We start from the raw sequence: 21,755 nt of genomic DNA, 5'->3' as shown, positions 1-21,755 counted from the left end.
GCAGGACTAACTGTGACTGGGCAGGTTACCAACATTTCTAATGCAGATGCAAATTATCTTATGCTATAATCTAGTGCAGCGCATAAAATGGTGACAGGCAGTGGTACCGGGTAGGGGTGCCCCAACACAACTTTTTCACTTCCGATACAAAACTGAAATTCCAACATTCAGTACTGGACAATACCAATATTAACCCGATACGATATCAGCACAAATCATACGAACTTTTGTTACTTATTTGTAGTGTGGAATGTTAGAAAAGGCTGGATCAAGGGATGTTACTCAGAGTAATAGTAAACAACTAACATGTTTATTATTAACCAATTGGTCTGATGCAGGATAGAAACGCTGGGCTGAACTAAATGTTGGACCGGAATGCTTGTTTTTTGGTTGATATTGAACCAATTTCTGATTTCAATATCAGATCGAGACAGTCCTACTAGGGGTCAGCAACATTATGCCCAATTTTTTTCAGCTTCGTCTTGTTTGTTATGAAGCACAAAAAAATTTGTTTTGACATTTTGTGCATCAGTGCATCTAAATGCAGCTTTCCTGTGTGTGACCTTTGTTTTGTCCCAACTCTGTGTTTAAAATGTCACCCTCCTGTTGCCTGAAGGTGGGACTCTGGAGACAGGAACTCTCTGAGAAGCATGGCGGCCACCAGCCCTTCCTCCTGCCACCCTTTTCTCTTCTTCTTCATTTCCTTCCTGGTCAGCCGGCCAGTACTCACCCAGGACACTTCCTTCTCCACGGCGACAGTAACCGAGGGGGACCCTGCTTTGACCCCTACTAAGCTGTCTAACCAGACAGCGCCTAGCTTTGAGGATGTAACCCAGGGCACTCCTCCAGAGACGGGGCTCTCCACCCCCACCAGCGGTGGGGACGCAGACGATGAAGACGTCCCGCCGGTTGGAGGGACCCGTTGCCAGGGTTACTATGACGTAATGGGCCAGTGGGACCCACCGTTTAACTGCAATGCTGGGGTCTTCCTGTACTGCTGTGGCACCTGCTTTTACCGTTTCTGCTGCCAGTTCCGTCAGCAGAGGCTGGACCAGACCATCTGCTCCAACTACGACACGCCCATTTGGGCCAACACTGGGAAGCCTGTGGCCACCATCACTGAAGGCCAGGGGGATTCAGACCGCGACCGGACGCACCTCATCGTCTACATCATTTGCGGCGTTGTCGCCGTCATGGTGTTGGTGGGCATCTTCACCAAACTGGCTCTGGAGAAGACCCGAGGAGGAAGTGGAGGAGGGGCAGGGATACCTCAGACTGACCTCAACTCCAGGTGAGGAAATGTGTTGGAAAACGTCCTGTTTACTGTATGTACAGTTCTGTTCAGAAGGTTACATGGACTCGTTTTAAGGGTGTATGTCACAAATATTTTAGGCATTCCTTCTTTGCTTAAGATGGAATGACAGTACAACATACAATACCAAGAGCTGGAGGCACAGGTTTCAAGTTCTCTAACTCTAACCTCCAACTGGGTCAAACTTATAAGTACAAACTCAAACATAAGTTTATTTATCTACATAATAGTTTCTGAAATGTCCCTTAGCATGGTGTGTCTTGATGTAGACTTTTTATAACTATCAACACCTTCTTGGCAGAGAACTGGTAAAGTTCATTAGCTTCATGGGATTCCTGCCAAATCCCTGGCTTTTAAGCGTAGTTTGCACATTTTCTTGGGATTGAAGTCAGGGGATTTTGGGAATCCATCGAGCAACCTTTCCAAAAGCATTTTTGTGGCAGTAGATCATTGCCTTGTTGGAATACCCAAAGGTGTGCAAGTTGACTTCAGCTGTCACCCTGTTGGAGAACAGGTTTATCAAAGGGTTTGGCTGGTTTGACACAGAGCAGCGTGAAAATGAACCACAACGTCTGAAAATGGAACGAATGTGGCAACTTTGGTCCCCAAACGAATTAAGTCTAACAGACTATCAGGTGTAAAAACACCCTATGCTATCTTGCCCAGTTGTGGAAATATCTTGTTGCTATGGTTACACGTGTCCAAAACTAGAAAAGTAAGAGCAAGAAATCCTTCCAGCATCCAAAACCAGAGGAAACGATTGTCTGATCATGGAACGCCTCAACCAAAAAAAAGGAGCAAAAGTCTACAAAAAGAATAAATCAGAATTAATGTAACAGAAGCTGCTCCAACACAAACAATGTGAATCCAGAAGACTCTGTGTTTATGTGTGTTTGCCCTGGAGGTGTAACCACAATGTGAGTGAAAATGAATATTGATCATGAAACATGGAAATGCAGTGGAAAAGTTCTGTTAGGGGAAAGATAGATTTTCATTAGAGTTGGTAATGGCACTCATTGGTCATAAGCTGCCATCTTTAGATGAATGTGTACTTATTACTCTGGATTCTTTTTTTCTCCTTTATGAGGCAGTAATGAGATGTCTGCACATAAAAGGAACAAGATTTCTTTTTACCGTGGCTTAAACTCTTTGCTTTTGCTCATTTTGTCTGTTTCTAATTGTGTCATTTTTCTCTCTTTTATGTTATCGTGCTTCAATTTTTGTTTTTTTTGTTTTGTTTCTTAGATACGTTTTCGTGCCACTCTCCCTCTCTTCGATAATTTTTCTCCCTGGAAAACATATCAAGTGTTGTAAATGAACACTTGAAAGAGAAATCGACACATACGCGTACCAGCATGCGTAGCCACATGTAAACACGCCCCACCCCCACAGCTGGGTTAAATATCTGCTCCAGAGTTCAGCCTGCTTGCCTCAGGTAATCGTTACAGCAAACAGCATGCAGCGCAGGCTAACATCTCCAGACCTCCATCCCAAACCATAAGACCGTCCTCAGTGGCCCTGCCTTATTTTCTCCTGATCTCCTGCACATCTCTCCCCTCCTCCTTGTTTTTATCCCATCACATGCCATTTTCTTTGTCCTAATCTTTAATGTATTTACCATAAGTCTTCCAACATCCATATTTATTAACACCCCTTGGTAAGGATGTGTAAAAAGCCTTCAAATACATTTTAATTTCACATAAGGCAACATAAGCGTTGTATGTCTATTTCCAGTAGACGTTTTTAAGCACTTGAAACCTGAACTTTGGTCAATTGAAACATAGGCTGAGCTTACAGGTTGGACTGGTGTACAAAATAAAAGATTTAGCATAGAAAAGCTCATCATCCCCACTGCTAATTATGAAGGATCTGTGCTGCTGTGGAAATGCTGTTAGAAACTAGACTGGAATATGATCTTGCCATATTGTGTCCAGTCTGTGTTAGTATCCTCTACCACCACAAATCATGATGAAAAGAGACAGTACAACAGCGAGGAAAACAAGAACAGTTCCACTCATTTACTTTTACAAATGAACTCTAAATTAAAGGTTGGAAAAAATCAGTGTTTGATTATGCAACTACAATAAAAGATAAAGTTCTTGTAAAGTTTTTTACAAGTCCTTAAATTGACTTTATTCCCTCATCAAAAACATACCTGGAGTGTTGCCTTAATTCTTTCACGCATGTTTGATAAACCTTTTAATCTCCATGGCAACCATTCAGCTGTGCAAAACACCTGGGTGGACCTAGCTCCACATACAAGGACAAAGGTCCTTCTCTGAGCTGCAGTTTCCAAGTTTCCGCCTCTCAAAGCAGCCCTCCCCCATTTCTCCCTCACTCAGTCCCTTCAGACTAGCCAGCAGCAATTAGCAAACACCTGGTGGAACTGCGCATCTGCTGAGCTCATCATACAAACTACTTCTCAGTGAAATGCTGGTAAAAACATTGTCAAAGGGTCAATAGAGGAGCCATGTTGGGATGACTTCCTAGAGGCGGAGTTCAGACAGAGCAGGAGCTTCTTAAAGAGACAGAGGTTTAGTTTCAAGACATTAAAAGAATGTTGACTTAATAATTTAAGTCATGCTTGATATATTCAGCACGTTTTAAAAACTGCACTTAATAGAGTTACTTGATTGCGCTATATAAAGACACTATGTGCCTGGAAAACATAACATTGCCCCTGGTTCTGGTTTCCTTCATCTTTCCCTCATAATCACCTTCCTCACCCATCCAGACACCTTCGCTGTGAGCATCCCCCAGTATGCAGCTCTGTTTCTGCTTCTCCTACGAACCTGAACGGCACACACACACACACACACACACACACACACACACACACACACACACACACACCCAGACGAGCAGGATTAATACATCCTGCAGGGTGGCACCTCACTAAAATAGCAACAGTCTTGCTGCATAAATGGGCTGCCTCTGTGAGCCCGTCTCAGCAGATTACCTCCCCTCCCTGAGATTAAACACTTTTCTATGAGATTACGGCTCCTCCGTTCCTGGAATGCTCTTCCTCCGCGCTTGTTTCGTTATTAGCCTGCTGACATAAATCCCCCCCGGTCCAGGAACGGACCAGGAGCTTGTGTGGCGCACGCACTTTCTTAGGTGGTATCCGTGGCGATGAGCCCACCTACTTCAAAGTTTGGTAATAAAGAGGCGAAACACAAAGGGAATGTTTTTTAATTTCATGACACTCTTCCAACGTTACGACTGCGGAAGATGATTAACTCTGAAGTCCTGATAGTTTCCCCAAAATCAGCTTGGAAGTTAAAATCCGGCGCCTGTCATCCTGAACGCATAAGTTCTAATTTATGTACACCGCCAGTACTTGTTCCAGCTGAGGGTCTCAGTTTGTTTGCACTCTGCCCCCCTCCCTCACACGCGCACACACACACACACAAACACACACCCTCCTCCCAGCCAGCGGTAAGGAACAGAAAGGGCCGCCTTCGGCCGCATGTGTCACGTCTAATGAAGGGCTCCATCTGCAGAGGGCCCTCTGCTTTGGTTACTGAGAGAGTAAACAAACACTGGTGACCTTCATGATTTCACACAAACACGGCAACACGTGTTCTCGCGCTAATTCACAGTTTCATTAGGAACGAGAATGATAGTCGTGGCATTTCGGTTCGGTGAGTGCAGCTCAGATTAACGCAGAGAGAGAGAGAGGTCAGGACTGAGATCCACACACCAACGGAGACTGGTGCAGGTTAACACCAGACTGCTTTGCAAAACTAATCCTATTCCTTAAACCTTTTTGTGTCATTAGAAACCACAAACTTCAACTCATTTTACTGGGATAGCATAGTAGGGCAATCCATAGTTTTCTAGGTTTCCTTTTTACTAATGGAACTCTTAGTTTAGTGTTAGCCTCATTTACTTTGATACACCTAATTAACATCCAGTGCAACCAGTACTACACTGCAAACAACACAAAATCTTACCATATATTTTCGTTATATTTTCTAGTGCAAATATAAAATGTGAAGTAGAATGAAACCAATAAGTGGTTGGAAGCAAAACGTAGGAGTTTGTTTTAAGGCAATAATTCCTTAATATTGATTAAAAACTACCAGTTCCATTGGCAGATTAATGTCACTTATAATAAAACATTTTTTCCATGTTATAAGTGAAATAATCTGCTAATGGAACTAGTAGTTTCTATTTTTTTAAGCAATATTAAGGAATTATTGACTCAAAACAAGCTCTTATTTCTTGCTGAAAAGTTACTTGTAAGTTTTTAAGTTTTTATTTCAAGTGCACCAAAATATTTTCACTAGAAACTAGACCAAAATTAATTAAGATTTTGTGTTTTTGCAGCGTAGTAAGTATGACAAAGACTTAGAAAACCAAACTTTTTTTCACTTGCCCTTCAGGAATTAAATGAGAAAAAATTACTTAAAAGTCAAGTCAGTCTTATCTGTATGGGACATTTCAGCCACAAGACAGTTCAAAGTGGTGAATATAGTAACCAATTATGAAACATTAAACATTTTGTCAAATGACATAATCAGAATCAGTGAGCAAATGTACATCACATATATTGATCAATGTTCCAGTTGTTTGAATGAATAAAACCAACTCTAAACAGGTGGGGGTTTTAATATTGATCTAAAGGAACTCAGTGTTTCAGCTGTTTTGCAGTTTTCTGGAAGTTTGTTCCAGATTTGTAGTGCATAGAAGCTGAATGCTGCTTCTCCTTGTTTGGTTCTGGCGATTCAAAGCAGAACCAGGACACCTGAGAGGTCTAGAAATCTGGCTTTCATGGAAGAATGCAAAGGAGATTGAAACCAAACATTGATCCGGAAGAAGTCCTCCCTGTTGGGCACAAACCATGTGGGACACAAAGCAAACATCTGGGACAAAGTGCTCTGCAGGTCATCATCAGAAGAAACAAGGCTGGCTCATCACGCTTGCTACGATTGTGGGAAATTGAGTAAATTTTCACAAGAGATGTAACCACCCACCTGAATGTGTGGAAGCCTTTAGATTGAAATCGAACAACATTCAAACATTAGACCGGCCCAGTCAAAGTTCAGACCTAAACTCAATTGAGAATCTGTAAGTAATTCATAACGTCTTCACTTCTTACAATGTTTAAGATCCCAACTTCTTTTGACTCGGCACAGAGACTATGTTCACATTTATTTAATGCATGTTAATCTGTTGTTCACATGACCCATATCCTCTCTCTGAGTGTAAATTACTGTTATATAAGTAAGGACACTGAGCCCGCGTTCTGTAGGGTCTGCTCTGATTTAAGGCAGATAAGCATGGATAAGTCAAAGTCGATGCAGGTTAAACTAGTGGGCCGTTTCCAGTCAGCAACAAGTGGGCCCACCATGTCTGTCCTCCTCATTCATCGAACTGACAGAGTAACGGTTCATATTTCAAGGGCATTTCTCTCACCCCTTGTTGGGACTTTTAAAAACTGTTTTAAAACTTTAAATGGAATGACATCAGGACTAGTCAATCATTAATTAATGTAAAAAAAACTGAGACAGTAACAACAAAAAGTAGCTGATGCTTCTCAACATGTGTTGTTGCTTCATGTTTAGACCCACATAAAAATGTGCTGTCAGACCCACCAACTTGTAAAATAAGAAACTGCTTGATGATAGTTCAAAATAATGCTTCACATACTGCAGGTAAAATATTTACTGGTTAGAAACTCTTTATTTTAAACATCACAAATCAATGGAAAAGTATCTTTAAGTGGTTAACACTGTTAACCACATATTATGGATATTAAAAAAAATAATCAGAAAGTTTTCTAGAAAAAACAAGGAAGTTTTTTTCTGCCAAATTTTTGACTTTAGCAGATCAGAAATTTCCAAGATGTTTTCTGGAAAATATCTAAGATTAATCTAAACATTTCTGAGTTTTTGGGTGGAATTAGTGATGTCACTATCTGTAAGCAACAGTAAATGTGTGTATTAATTCGACCTACCTGCTGACATGTTAGATAAGAATAGGTTTCTACTTGCATCTTTTGTGCTTCCTCCGATGTAATTTGAAACATCTCAATGACACTGAAAATAGCTCAAATATTGCGCCTGCTGTAATAACGTCCACAGTGATTAGGTCAGGGAGACCTGTTAGCATTTCCATATGATGCGTTCAGTGATCAGAAATAGATTGGATGTTTGGGTGTCTGCTTGGCTGCTAGTCCATTAGACCTAGTCAAGGTTGAAATCATTGACTGGCTGATTCCAGACATCGTCATTTTTTAAAATCTCTACAGATAGTCCACTTAGAGAGTTCTGTTAAATGATATTGAGGTCTGACTGCAGGTTATGAACCTTTGTGCACATTTAGCTTTACTGCTGAGATCAAGGCTTCATTTTCCAAAGTTAAAGATAATAATCTGGCTCTAGGCTGCATCAAAATTTCAAAGGTTTCCTTTTTCTTTTTTCTTTTTTTTTTCTTTTTTTTTTGCTTCTGCTCATCATTTTCAGTAAGTTTGATAGAATCTGGTTTGGTAGACTTTGCATACCCTTGCTGACAAGCAGACAAAACAAACCTCTGACTCAGCAGAACTTACTTTAGTGAAGCGAAGCTGCAGCATCATGTCTGCTGCTGGCACAACTCAGATACCCTGAGATGAACTGTGGCTGAAAAACAAACCAAACACAGTTGATTCATTCAAACAGGGTGGGATTATGGGTTCTGGATTAGATGCTTAAACCCTGTGTTGAATTTATGGCTGGTTAATTTAAGGCAAGAATGTTGAACACAGTTAGCAATAACATGAGCTAGCTACTTCGGAGCCATAAGGCTAATGCTAACTGAGGTGAACAAACTGGTTCTAAAAAGCTATAAACAAACCCACTGACCTGTAGGTGACGATGCATTTACTGCAGAAATTAAACAACTTTATTGTTGCATTTATAATTAAATAATATTTTTTAATCTTCCAATCTAAAGTGTTTGAAAAGTTTCTTCCCTCTCTGCTAAACTTGCACCTACTGACTGGCTGCAGGGCTGAGCTGTCACTCTGTCACCACAGCCTGGTCCACATGCATGCACGCTTCCATGCAGACGTGTTAAAGCGTACCTAATGTATGTGCCTGCATCACCGTTTGGCACGATTCTTCCCAAAGTGAAGAGACAAACATGTTGACGGATTTCTGGTTGCATCAGAAGTGACAAACCACCCAAATCCCTCAAGCGGCGTCACCTTCTTCCTCCGTCTTACCTTCCAGGCTTTACTGGGCCCACACAAACCTAAATGTGGGTCAGCAGCATCCACAGTGACTGGAGGGTCTGGCTGTGTGCTGTTTATGCTTGTTTTTTTCCGTGATGGCTTTGTTTATTGGAGTAAAGGGAATAAAAAAATAGGAAGGTGGGGGTTTATGGCCTTAACTTGGTTTCTCAGGCATAAAAAAAGTGTTTCTGTATTTTACCCAAAGGTAAGATTTTGTGTGTCGCAGTCGATACGAAAATGGAAATGATGGTGCTTTCATACACACCACTGGCTCCGTCTTATCATTTTCCCACACTTTGAATCAATCATTTTTCTGTGGTTTCTGAAATACCCGCAGTCAAAAAACGTTACCTGAATAATTAATATTGCGTAAAAAAAAAATAAATGTTCTGTTAAGGAACAAATTATAATATATTAATGGGGAGCAAAGTCTACCTTTGTTTCTACAAATTCATTTTCAGAAGTGTGTTTCTGTATTTGCACAATCATTTTGCAAACTTTGTCTCTTTATGTAATAGACCACCACATTTTTAAAGTGGCAGTTCATATGGATTAAACATCTATTTGGTTTTTGGTAGTAGTTTTTTTTTTACTTAGTTCTGGCGAGCATGGCATGGGATTCAAACTCTACTTAACTTGGACGCCTAAAATAAAATCTAGTCTAACCGCCAGCCTTCAGATGTCATCTAATGATAATAATAACAGAGACCAGATGTGTGTCCAGGAGTGAGTCATCAGGGACATACATGCACGCCAAACCGTTCCAAACGTTTTGAAAACCTCTGGTCATTTTAATTGTAGCATTTTGTAGCATCTTCCGTTCTGAAAGTCACAGATTTTGTTTTAACACATATTCAGACGCATTTAACCCCGGTTTTTGTTTAATAGTTGGCGTGAAATCATAACTAGAACACAACACTATAGCAACAACAAATATATTTACGCTGATTTCATTTAGACAAGCAGACGAGCAGTGCAAACACTTCCTGCCAGAATTATTTTAAACCAGAGGTCACGGATATCTACAAATAAAGAAGTACCAGAGATATGTGTGTTTTAGCAGTGTGTTGTCATGGTAATTTAAACATCAGCGACAGGGTCGGTAGCCTGAACTGTTTCCTGGTTTTTAGTAAACAGTAAAACTTTTCCAGACAGTCATTCTTAGCAGCAGAGAGATGCTGAAATTAGCAAAGGACATCACACGCTAACATTGTTCCTACTATTACACAAACATAACCCTTAATCTTATTCTCTTATTGTAGATACTAATTATTTAATGCAGTGTGAACTGCTGGTGTGTTAAAACAAAAAAAAAGTGAAACCCTGTGAGGATGAGAATTGTAACTAATCAGTGTGTGTGATCTAATCTGGTAATTGATTGTTATAGAATATTAGCAAAGACTCATCTCACTGAAGCTGTAATGTGATTAAGAACCATGAAGAGAACATGGCTCAGATTCAGTTACATAATTTAATCCAGATTACTAAAGAGCAGTTGCTGATTTAATCGGCGGAGCATTGATGGACAGTGGAAGAATTTAACGTACTTCACATCACAGTTTGGCTGCAATAAACGCAATTCTTCCTACTGAACACTGAGTAAAGAATAGTCAGAAAAGAGGGAGACAGTGTTTGCATGTCAGTCATAAGAACTGGCTTTAAATTCAGACAACACAGATGGGGAAAAAAAAAAATCATATTCAGCTCCCCACCACAAAATGCTACAGCTAATATGAGCTATTTTCACTCTTTCAAGAGATAAATAAAAAATATATAACTTATTAAATGCTGGTAGAAGAGATCTTGACTCAGTCTGCATGGTAGCTGTATTGTCACTTTGCAACGTGACGCATTGCATGCAAGACTGATCGCTAACGATGACTAGCATTAGTTTTAGCTGTTAACATATCACGCTACATCTTAAATGTATTCGTAATGTATAACAGGAAAAGGGATGCAGTGCTTTGCTACTAGATAACAAGGTCCAAGGCCGTAGCATTTCACAGGTCTGTGAAAAGTTTTAATTTAAAAAAATAGTGAAAGAGAGGGAAGTTGGTCAGAGATGCTAGCTTGACTTTGAGAAACTTAATATGTAGATGTGTTGTGGAATTCAGTGTGCTTCAGTTCAGTTAAAAAAAACACAAAAAAAGCCAACCTTCACATGTTTTCTCTGTTTAAATTAGCTGATTAACCACGGCTGTCTTCTGATCACAATCAGTATACTTACATATACTCCAGTGTTGGTCTGACAAAATCCACTGTTATCTGCCACACCTTGCTATGGATAATTCTTTTCTCAGTAAGGGGGTTAGCTTAACTCCTTTGGAGGCATCATCTGAAATTCTAATGAAAAGTCTATAAACACCATCCAGCCTGGAGACAGGTGCAGATTTTGTTGGAGATTAAACGTCTAAATCAGCAAGTTGTTTGAGCGGTGAGCCAAGAGAAGAGAGCGTAGCTTGAAGGCAGTGAGTCAAAGAGGGACGAGCGGCAGAGAGAGGATAGAGATAAAACGAATTTTTAGATTGGATCCAGGTAGAAATGGGCCGGAGAGAGAAAAGTGTTAGAGTCCAAAAGTAAAGAAAAAGGTTTTTTTTTTTATGCAACATTTAAGTCTTTGTGGTGCAATTCAAATGTGGAGTAAGCAGAGAAATGCATCCTGATCAAAAACCTGAGAGAGCTCAGTGTGTAGGAATGGATTCACAAACACTCTGAGATCTGAATCGATTTAAATGAATGAATATAATTTCCTGATACTTCTGTAAACAGAGCTAACCTAAACATTATTCATGCAGCTCTCATCGATTCCGAACCCTAACACACTCATCCTGATGATTGGGATTGTTAACATTCACCTCATGCATCAATTACGGCAGAGTATTAAGACCAGGGTAGAAAAAATATCTTAAATAACAAGACCAAAGTCGTAACATAGCAAGAAGGAATCATACTAGAATTAAACCACAATATTAAAATAATAGATGTTACAAGTCGAGTAAGGTTATAATAAAACAAGAATACACTCAAAATGTTACGAGAAAAAAGTTCTAATAATTTGAGATTAAAGTCATACAACAAAAAGTCACAATATTACGAGACCAAAGTCATAATAATACAAGAAAAAAGTCACAATGATACGAGAATAGTCATAATATTACCTGAAAAGTCGCATTACAAATATGAAATGGTACCAGAATAAAGTCATGGTATGGCCAAACTAAAGTTGCAACATTAGTAGAATGAAGTAGTAATTTCATAACTCCTACATAAAAAATAACAAATTAAGATGAGGAATGTGAAACATCTTGTGAAGTTATTATTTGATATCGGTTTTACAAATAGAACATATTGTAATATTTCAACACACCAGCAGAACTTTGAAATGATTGTGCAAACGACCGAGTCTTTCTTTGAATTTTAGGACTTTCGTCCAGTATTTTTGTAACTTTATTCGGCCAATGCTATCACTTCCTTGTCATAATATTATGACTTTATTCTCTTGATTAAAATAAATAAAGAAAAATCTTTTAGTCTGCCTTAATACTCAGCTGTAATTAGGTGATGACCAGCAGGGTAACGTGGAGCAGCCTCTGTGACTGTGACACTGCAGAGCATCATCACACCTGCAGACAGCTCATGAGCGAAGTGGCTGAGTGTGAACAAGCGCCCCCTGGCTGTAGCTGTCAGGTCGGTTATGCTCTGTGTGTGTAACCTCAGGGTTCCACATAACAGCTGTAGTAGTAAAACATCGACTTTGAAGCCTCACTGCACATTCTCAATAGGATTTAGGTCTGGACTCTGTTCCATTTTAACATCATATGACATTATTCAATTAATAAATTTTAACGCATTAAAAGTTTAGATATATATACACATACACAGTTCCCACTGGAACGTTTGGATTTGCGTGTTTCCCGTACGTCTGTAAATCTGACTCACAAGCGACATCTGCTAACAGTGGCGATGGGTAACAAACCTGCTTCACCAGGTGTTCATTTCTGCTGCAACGAATGATCTGATTGGATGCTGGAAAAGAATATTGTTGTGCTAAGAGGAGTTAGCCTAAAATAGCATCTCAATGTTTCACATGCTGCAGCAGCACAGATGTCCCCAAAGCTAACGTTAGCATCCACAGTTCACATTTCTAACACATTTCTAAAGAAGCTCCATGAACGATCAGAGATCCCTGGAAGACCTGAAAGTTGACTTGGTATAATAGCAGTTTGCAACAATCTGATGGTTGATTGATATAAATAATAGATTAAAAACAATACAAATTTTTCTTATTGAGCTTATATTTTTATTTATTCAATAATTTAGTGGCAAAAATGTTGTTTGGATTGAAATTCTGTCGATATGTGGATTTAATTCATTTATTTCAAACCCTGCAATTAACTCTGTGAAAAATTTTAATGGAGTCCCACCACTAGTATGAACACACTAAGTGTGTGTGCAGTCACATTTGTTGTGTTGCTCCTGGAACACATCAAGAGCCAGAGAGTCTAAATGTGGCCATATTGCACGGATGTCATGAAGCAAAAAGGCCTCTGGTCATGTTCAGCTGGATGAGATGTGTGCTCCAAAAAAAATAAAAAATACTGAAGGACACACACGGACACTGAAGGCGAACATGATGGACTGCTTCAATCAAACAGCAAACAGAACATTTCTCTGTTTTATGAGTTACTGTGCTTAGAAAATGCAATTGATTAAAACTGGACTTTTTGGGTCAAATTTCACAGAAAATCACAAATCAGCATTAGCCTGGAAATGCTTTGTTAATGTGTTTTCTAAGGGCAAATCAAATACAGACATAATATGTTTAAGAAGATTTTTTTTCTTTTAAAATTACTTTTAAAGGAGTTGCACGATGGGGCAGTAGTTAGCCATGTTTCCTTGCAGGAATAAGATCTTGGGTTTGAATCCTGCCATAGAAAATTGATGGATTTCTTTAAGGAAAATAGATAAAGAAATAAAATCAAGAAACTTAAACATTTTTCCATTCTCAATTTTCTTTCCTCCAAACAATTTAGAGTGATTTAGTAATTAAGAATGGGTAAAAATAGGCAACCCCGATGGTTAAACATTTTCACTTAGGATATTATTTCATAAACTAATAAACCAAGACAATAATGTTGATGTTGAGGGTGGCGATGCCCTAAATACAGATGTGATTCTGTCGTGTCGACATATTAAGTAGAAAATCAAATTCTTTGAAGTACTAAAACTTGCAAGTTTAACAGTTGTTTGATGTCTTTGTACAACATTAAATCAAATAGCAGCTCTCTGTGTAGCTTCAGTTGTTCAGTTCATTCACTAATAAGTTTGTGTGGGTTGCAGGACGCTGACGGACCTGCTGAAGCAGCAGGGCAGCGAGGCGAACTCCGTAGAGAACGCTGCATCTGGATCGCCCAGTGGAGGGAGAGCCAACGGCGTCTCAGGCAGGATGCCACGCAGCAGGAGTGGTGAGTGCAGAACCGCCGTCTGGAGGCATCAGTTCACAAATCCAACCTTCAGTTTAAAGTTATCATGTGTTTTCCCAGGCATATAGTGCTATTTTATAGCACAGTCAACACAAAAAATGCTGTATACACCAAATATGATGTCGCAATATAACGCCTTGAAATTGAGCCTCTGTCTCTTTAAAAACTCCATCTCTTTCTGAAACTCCGCCTTCAGGAAATCATCACAACATGGCTCCTCTATTAACCCTTTACCAACATTTCTACCAGTGTTGCACTGAGAAGTAGCTCCTATAATGAGCTCAGCTGATGAGCAGTTCCACCAGGTGTTTGCTAATCACTTCTGGCTAGTCTGAAGGAACCATCATGAACGAATCAAGGAAACACTCCATGTATTTCTTTAATAACATTATAACATGATGGAAAGCTTAAATACATAATACTGCCTCTTAAACTGCATTTATGCAAAGGTGTGTGTGTGCGTGTGTGTGTGTGTGTGCGTAGGAATTCATGTTAAGAAACAAAAATCAACATTGATACAATTATTGAGACTCCTATGAATTTCTTAAATTAATGTAGCTGAAGTGTTTCTGTTTTAATCCATTTTATTAAGTCTTCACATTTTTACAGTGTTCAGAGTCTAAAGGGATTTTTAATTGGTAATCTTTTACTACAAGGCTCATTTTTTAGCTAGAAGAGAAAACCAAGATAACATAGACATATTTGTTAGAATGCAACTACCCATAATCACTAATAATTTAAAGGATTAGATCGTTAAATGTGACAATCTGAGTTTATCTTGCCAAAATGCACAGAGAGGATAATGGTAATGGTAAGGGTCTCCATAACAACTATTTATTTTAGTTTTTGTTTTTCTGTACATTTTCAATCAATGTTGTTTATTATTGTGAAGGTTCAGCTCAGTTCAATTCAAAAATATTTTATTGATTCCAAAGGGAACTTGCTGGTGGTGGAGGTAATGCAATCTGTGTTTACGGGTAAGAAAGAAAAAAAAAAAATGAAAAATTTAGGAAAAGTCTTTTTTCTTATTTTCTGTATTTGCAGTCATTTTTAATAAATAAATATATATTGGAAAGCAGGCAGCACAACTTTAGAGGAGCTCATTAAGCTGCTTTTCCTGGAAATAACTAAACAAATCCCCACTGTCATATTTTTTTTTATTAACAGTCTGCCTGCACAACAAGCTCCTCCACTGCTCACTGTGTGACACCGTGTGAGGAATTAAACATGTCAGCCCTGAATATTTGGGGTTTCATGAAAAAACACCCACGTTATTGTTAGATTACAGAAAACACACATTGCGGCTAAAGTATAGTTTTTTTTGATGGGCCTACTGCTGTTTATTCTGATCTCTGTCAAATCTAACTGAGGTGGAAGTTCAGACAGTTAAGATATAATCCATAGTTTCTTTTAAAAAAAAACAATATCTTCTTGTTTCTCTTAAAAAAGAAAAACAAAAGATGTTTTTTCTTCTTTTTAAAAAAGGTAAACAATCTTCAGAATCAGGCTGTGCAACAAAAATAATCACTTTAATGAAAATAAACAAACATATTGTTTTAATGTGTACATCTACAGAGATTACATGCCCTTCTGTTATTCCTGATTTAATATTAATATTTGTGAAATGGATTCAAAACTCAAACCCTGAGCACGTTTGTCTGTTAGTATTGAACTCCATAATCATCATGTTAATGTAATCAAGCTGAGCCCCATTAGGCAGCTTGTCTTTCCTTATGTTTCACTCAGACTCAGGTTGGCTTTGTGCTCAATCAACAGATCATTCATATGTGACACATTTTAATAACCCACTTTAATGTACTTTATCAGGACTTGATGTGATGAATCAACACAAAGCAGTTAACTTTTTTTTTCATGAATGAAAAGCTGAAAAGTGTGGTGTGCACTTGTTTTCAGTCTTCTTGACTTAGTATTTATTGAAACCATTCGTCCTGCAATTACAGGTGTATTTTTTTTTACCAGCTTTCCATATCTGAAACATGATATTTTTGCCCATTTTGAGTTGAATAGTAATAGAAGTTTTCCTGAAACCCAAAACATATTTTTCTGGTAATTATGTTGAAAAACCCAGTCGACAAAATTAGGGAAAGTTTTGCACCATTAAAGAGGCAGAATTAGATCAAATAGACTTATTTGAGCTTTACATCACGTTATAGTGTTATTACCAGATAAAAACCACACCTGGAGTGTTACCTTGATTCTTTCATGCATGTTTGAGAGATGCTCAATTGCAAATTGTTAAATCACACAGCAAAATTTCTTTTAAATCATATTTGATATATATAGCATTTTTGTAACAACTGAAGTTAACATAGTTATTTGAGTGTGCTGTAAAATTGCACAATGTTCCATGGAAAACACTTAATGCTGCCCCTTTAAGACAAAGTTCGCTTCATCATATGAGGTTTTCTTGCTAAATTAAAAAGTTAGTAATGGGATTATTGCCTTAACAGTAACTATAACTCATCACCTAGTGATCTACATATATTGTTGTTTTTTTGTTTGGTTTTCTGTTTTTTTCTTTCAGCCATATTTGGAACACCTCAGTGTTTACAGTGAATCACTCACTCTGTCCTAGATCTTCACTATTTCCTCTCTCCACTCTAAAGTTTGCATCAGGTCCACAAATGTTTCTGTAGCATTTTAGGATAATAAGGTGGTGGTTTAAAAAAAAAAAAAAAAAAAACGTTGCTAACTGAGCCCCAGGACAGAGCTGAGTCCAGCGGAACAGCATTGGATTTTCCATTACAGGTGAGACAACAGACAAAGCGTTGGAAAAAAAGTTCTGCTCAATAGACATAGTGACTGAACCCATTTGGACTGATCGGTGTTTCTGTTAGAGCGACTGCAGCTGATCTCTGTGGCCCAACGCTGGTTTTATAAATACGGAGACAGAAACTAATCACGTTGTCATGGGAAACAAAAGCAGGAGGAAGGGATTCATTTGTGACGCCTGTCAGTGTGTCACTAAAGTCTCTTGTTTTCAGGGGTACATCCACACGGAGGCCATTTTGTTCACCTGCGCCAACAGCTAATGCAGTTAGCGCAGGATAATCAATCGCTTAATTACTGCTTAATTTCCTACATGGCTCCACTTGAAAAGCAACTTGAAGACAAACATCCAGGCGCTGCTGTTTGACGTTCTGATGGCATATTTACCAGGGTTCCCAAAGTGGGGGGCCAGGAACCCCCAGGGGGTCATGAGACACCAAGTTGGGGGTCAAAAGATGATTTTCAGATTCATCATGATGTGACCCCTGCAGTGCATGGAGAGCAAAAATGGGAAAAAAATCTAAAAGGATAACTACATCATTGGATAATTACATCTTAATTACATTAAGAGGTATATCTAAATATTTGGCTTAATGGGATATTTACTGGTATGTGTCTAATTTAAAATATATATTTAAAAATACCTATTGAACTAAAACGAAAATAAGTCCATTTTAAAAAGCATATGATAATGTCTCTATTTATTTTTGGTAACACTTTATTTGAAGGGGGTTGAATAAGACTGTCATGACACTGTCATAAACATGACATAACACATGTCATGTTCATGAATAAGCCTTCATGAATATTTATGACTGTTGTCATAAAGAGTCTTTCGGTAAATTATGACACTTTTACTACAAAGTTGACATTATTCAAAATGTCTTTGTTATGACAACTTGACATTAACCAAGAAATCATTACTGATATAAATTTGTTATAAAAGTATTACTGATTGCACTTTAAAAATTAGGTAACTTTGTTATTAAAGGTAAAGTTTAAACAGTAATGATTTCTTGGTTAATGTCAAGTTGTCATAACAAAGACATTTTGAATAATGTCAACTTTGTAGTAAAAGTGTCATAATTTACCAAATGACACTTTATGACAACAGTCATAAATATTCATGAAGGCTTATTTATGGTCATGACATGTGTTATGTCATGTTTATGACGGTGTCATGACAGTCTTATTCAACCCCCTTCAAATAAAGTGTTACCTTATTTTTTTAAATAAATATAGAATGATGGGGTGACCATAAAAACAAATAAATATTAGTTTATTTAAGACTTATCACTGAGCCACATACAATTATATTTATTTACTTATTTTATTTAAGATTTAGCTAACCAGTATGACGATTGAGAATAAATCTAATTTTTGACAGTTTAGTTTGACATTACTTAAACGTTCATTTTAAAACATACTGACATTTTCAAGCATTTATTTCTTCTAAAAACTTTTTCTTCTTAAACTAGAATAGCAGATGATTATAATACATCATGAAATGAAATGATGTCAGACTTATGTAGGGCCAAAGATGCTTTCCACACATGTATGGGGTGTCCTTTGAACTCCTGTTTTTAAAACTAAACTTAACCTACTCATTCTCCTTAATGCATTAAATCTGCCACATTAGTTACGTTTGGTCTTGAAACATAACTTTGACATGTCAGAGGAGTCACAGATCTCTGGAGCTGCATCCGTGAAGACTCACATTAGCAGTCTGTGCCTGTTCTAATCTCTGTACGGGAGGCAAATATTTGGACTGAAAACCTCCAGCTAGCATGACTCAGTGCTGAAAGGAGGCTGGAAGCGAAATGAAATGACCTAAATATGAAAAGACAACTGCAGAAGTAGAGTGACCCAGTAATAAGCCCCACTTGATGACATGAGTTTCACCTTTTCCTGCTTTGAATGCAAGTTTTTTTTTGGTATTACACTCTCTCCTTTTCCCCACGGCAGGCACACACAAAACGTATAAAGAAATACTTTTTCATGGTCTTGAACATTCACTAAAGACCAGCTCAAAGCACGGCCACATAATGTCGACCTATATTTTATGTGTTTGTGTATCTGAGTCGGAAACGCGCATGTATCCCTGGGCAACTAAAATGTATTTAAAATTTAACATATGACAGTCAACGTTAGTTTGTATTGAGCAATCAGTATCCTACCTGAAGTAGACTGAGAATAGTACGTAATCCTTGAAACCATTGTTGTTGTTTGTTAATCAGTCATTATTCAGGTTGCTACGCTCATCTGTGTCCACTGTGGCTAAAACATCCCACTGATAATTGACCACTTCATGCTTCATAATCATAATCTCATTATTTCACAATATGTAGTTGTTCTGTCTGTATTAGCTGGATGCAGTCGGCAGCCTACACATGAAATGTAGTAGTAGAAAATGATTATTAAGTATTTCAGCGACTGGCTAAGAGAAAAACAAAAAAATTAAGCACACTTATTTGTTGTAAAACAAGCTTTTTTTTCTAAATGCTGGCCTATCAGCTTCCGTTCCTTAATACAGAGCAGCAGATTGGACATGCAGCTTGTTGAAGATGCCGCTGTCCTCTTTGTCTTTGATAAGAATTCAGTTTGCTCCACAGTCACTAGCTATGTTTCCATCCAATTGTAGAGCAAGTTTTGAGCAGATTTTTAAAATGTCCCAAAAAAGAGAGAGAAAATGCTAATTCGGCTTGTTTCTATCTACTGGTTTAGAGTGAATCAACTAAGCTATGCATAATGTTGACGCTGGAATAAACAGGAAATAGAGGATACAGGTTAGCATATAGTCCTCCCCTCTGAGTTGTTGAAGGTTTGGACTTTGAAATGTCTGAGTTTTGTGCCACTACTCCGGTGCAGACCCACCAATGGATGGAAACGTCAGAACTTATTCAGCAAATGTGATTCCATCTCCTCTTTAGCACATTAACTGTTTTTCGGAAAAGCTAAAAACCACCTCAAGCGTGCGAAATTGAGGAAGTTATTCCACATTTCAACCTTTTCTAATGCGATGACTCAGAATCCACATTAGCCTCAGCATTTGATGCTTGAGGTGAAGGGCCTCATCTGCAGAGGTGAACTTTTATATTCAGGTTCTTATAACTAAGCAAAAAAGTAAACAAACAGAAATATTAAAATCGGCTTGGTGTAGTTTACATCACCTTTATAAATCGTTCATATCCCATGAATATTTCCCCATTTTTCCCACATTTCAACCAGGGATGTCCAGAGTGCGGCCAGAGGGCCATTTGCAGCACCTGGACTGATTTTGTGTGGCCCATGACTGCAGTTAAAACATGATACGAATTAGCCAACTAACACAGGGCAGCATTACAATGGAAAATATTTGGTACGACACAAATGCTTGCTGTTTAATAACCACACTTTCTTGCATTCTCTTTAATTTCACAGAACAGTGCACCCCATTCATTTGCGGCAAATAGCAGAAAATCACCAATTCTTAGAAAAAACAACAAACAAAGCAGAACAACCAGTTACCATCTGTCTCTTTCTCTGTGCTCATGATTTCCACTCTGTTTCTCTCTTATGTCAGCCTATAATGTACTTAGCATTCATAAGTTGCTGTTCTTACACATATTTCTCCATCCTTCCCAGCTGTGACAGGATCAGATGCCGTCTGAAACTGTGTCTTCAATGCCATGCTGTTTTATCTTTTTTTAAATGTGTGCACACATTTAAACATCTGACCTTGATTTAAAAAGCATATCAATACACTTGATCATTTTGCTCTGTCAGCTGAACACACAAGCTAGATTAAACAGAGACATAAAAGTTCAGCAGATCTTGTGTTTCTCAAATGACCTGGATACTTAAGTGTCCCTGTGAGCATCCATGAGTGCTGTGCATGTGTTTATCCATCCCTGCGGCGGACACCAAGTGCGCCGGGTGCATCAGTGGGCTTCATTAATGCTAAAAGTCAGAGCTTTACTCCCTCACCCGTTTGTTCCATTGTTCATTAACCTCGGTTCAATCGGCACGAGGCCGGTTGGCCATCTGGGATGTACCTCTGCCTCAAAGTCACCAGCCTCATAGTAAAAAGCTAACCTGAGCTCTTTATTATACAGTAGGTTGGTGTCACATTGAATTTCAGTAAACTCTGTCAAAAGACCATGTCAGTGCTTCTAATGTCTGACGCTTGCAATAATTCTAAGCCAACCATTTTCTTGATGAAATTCACGAGTCGCAGGTGAGCAGCTTAGGCATGTCAGCCTAACCAAGGCTAACGCTAGGGCAATAGAGTTAGCTTTAATTAACAATAGCCAAGGCTAACAGTAGCCTCTTCAAGATTAATATATGCATACCCAAGGCTATTGCAAGCCTATACTATGCTTGTTGTCATGTTGAATTACAGGAAACTCTATGAAAAGAACACATCAGTGCTTCTGATGTTTGACGCTTACAGATATTGTAAGCCAACCATTTTTCTTGATAAAGTTTTCTTTAATGAAAAAGGTTATGAGTCACAGGTGGCCAGCCTGTGCATGCAAGCTGTCAGCCTAACCAAGGCTAATGTTAGCAAATTTGAGGCTAACATTAGCCTATCCACGGCTAACACTAGCCTAGCCAAGGCTAACATTAGCCTATACAAGGCTAACACTAGCCTAGCCAAGGCTAACATTAGCCTATCCAAGGCTAACACTAGCCTAACCTTGGACTAGTGTTAAAAGCCTTTGATATGCAAAGTGACACACATATCCATATAAAAACCTAACATTAGCCTATCCAAGGCTAACAGTAGCTTATTAAAGGCTAACCTATCCATATCCAAGGCTAACGCTAGCCTATACATGCTAATGGACAGGAGGGCAGTTAAGAGCATGACCAATCTAGAAATGCGAGTCACTAGTCCTTCTCATTTCTCATTTGCTGGCCGTTCAGTTACTGATGTCTGCCTATAATTAATCAGCTCAGCTGCTAGCTT

At 38.5% G+C, this 21,755-nt stretch overlaps 1 protein-coding gene across 1 annotated transcript in view; it reads left to right on the top strand.

The window, feature by feature from the left end:
* The first annotated feature begins 622 nt into the window (after positions 1-622).
* Positions 623-21,755, top strand: part of shisa8b (shisa family member 8b) — a 29,610-nt gene continuing 8,477 nt past the window's right edge. Inside the window, exons 1-2 of the mRNA XM_088016313.1 lie at positions 623-1,291; positions 13,872-13,996. Coding sequence (XP_087872439.1) covers positions 651-1,291; positions 13,872-13,996 — 766 coding nt within the window. The 5' untranslated portion in view covers positions 623-650. The remainder of the gene's footprint in view (positions 1,292-13,871; positions 13,997-21,755) is intronic.

This window comes from Poecilia mexicana, unplaced genomic scaffold (genome assembly GCF_051168715.1).
Source record: "Poecilia mexicana isolate PSO_F unplaced genomic scaffold, ASM5116871v1 scaffold_19, whole genome shotgun sequence".
NCBI lineage: Eukaryota > Metazoa > Chordata > Actinopteri > Cyprinodontiformes > Poeciliidae > Poecilia > Poecilia mexicana.
This window is presented reverse-complemented; position numbering and strand designations above follow the sequence as displayed.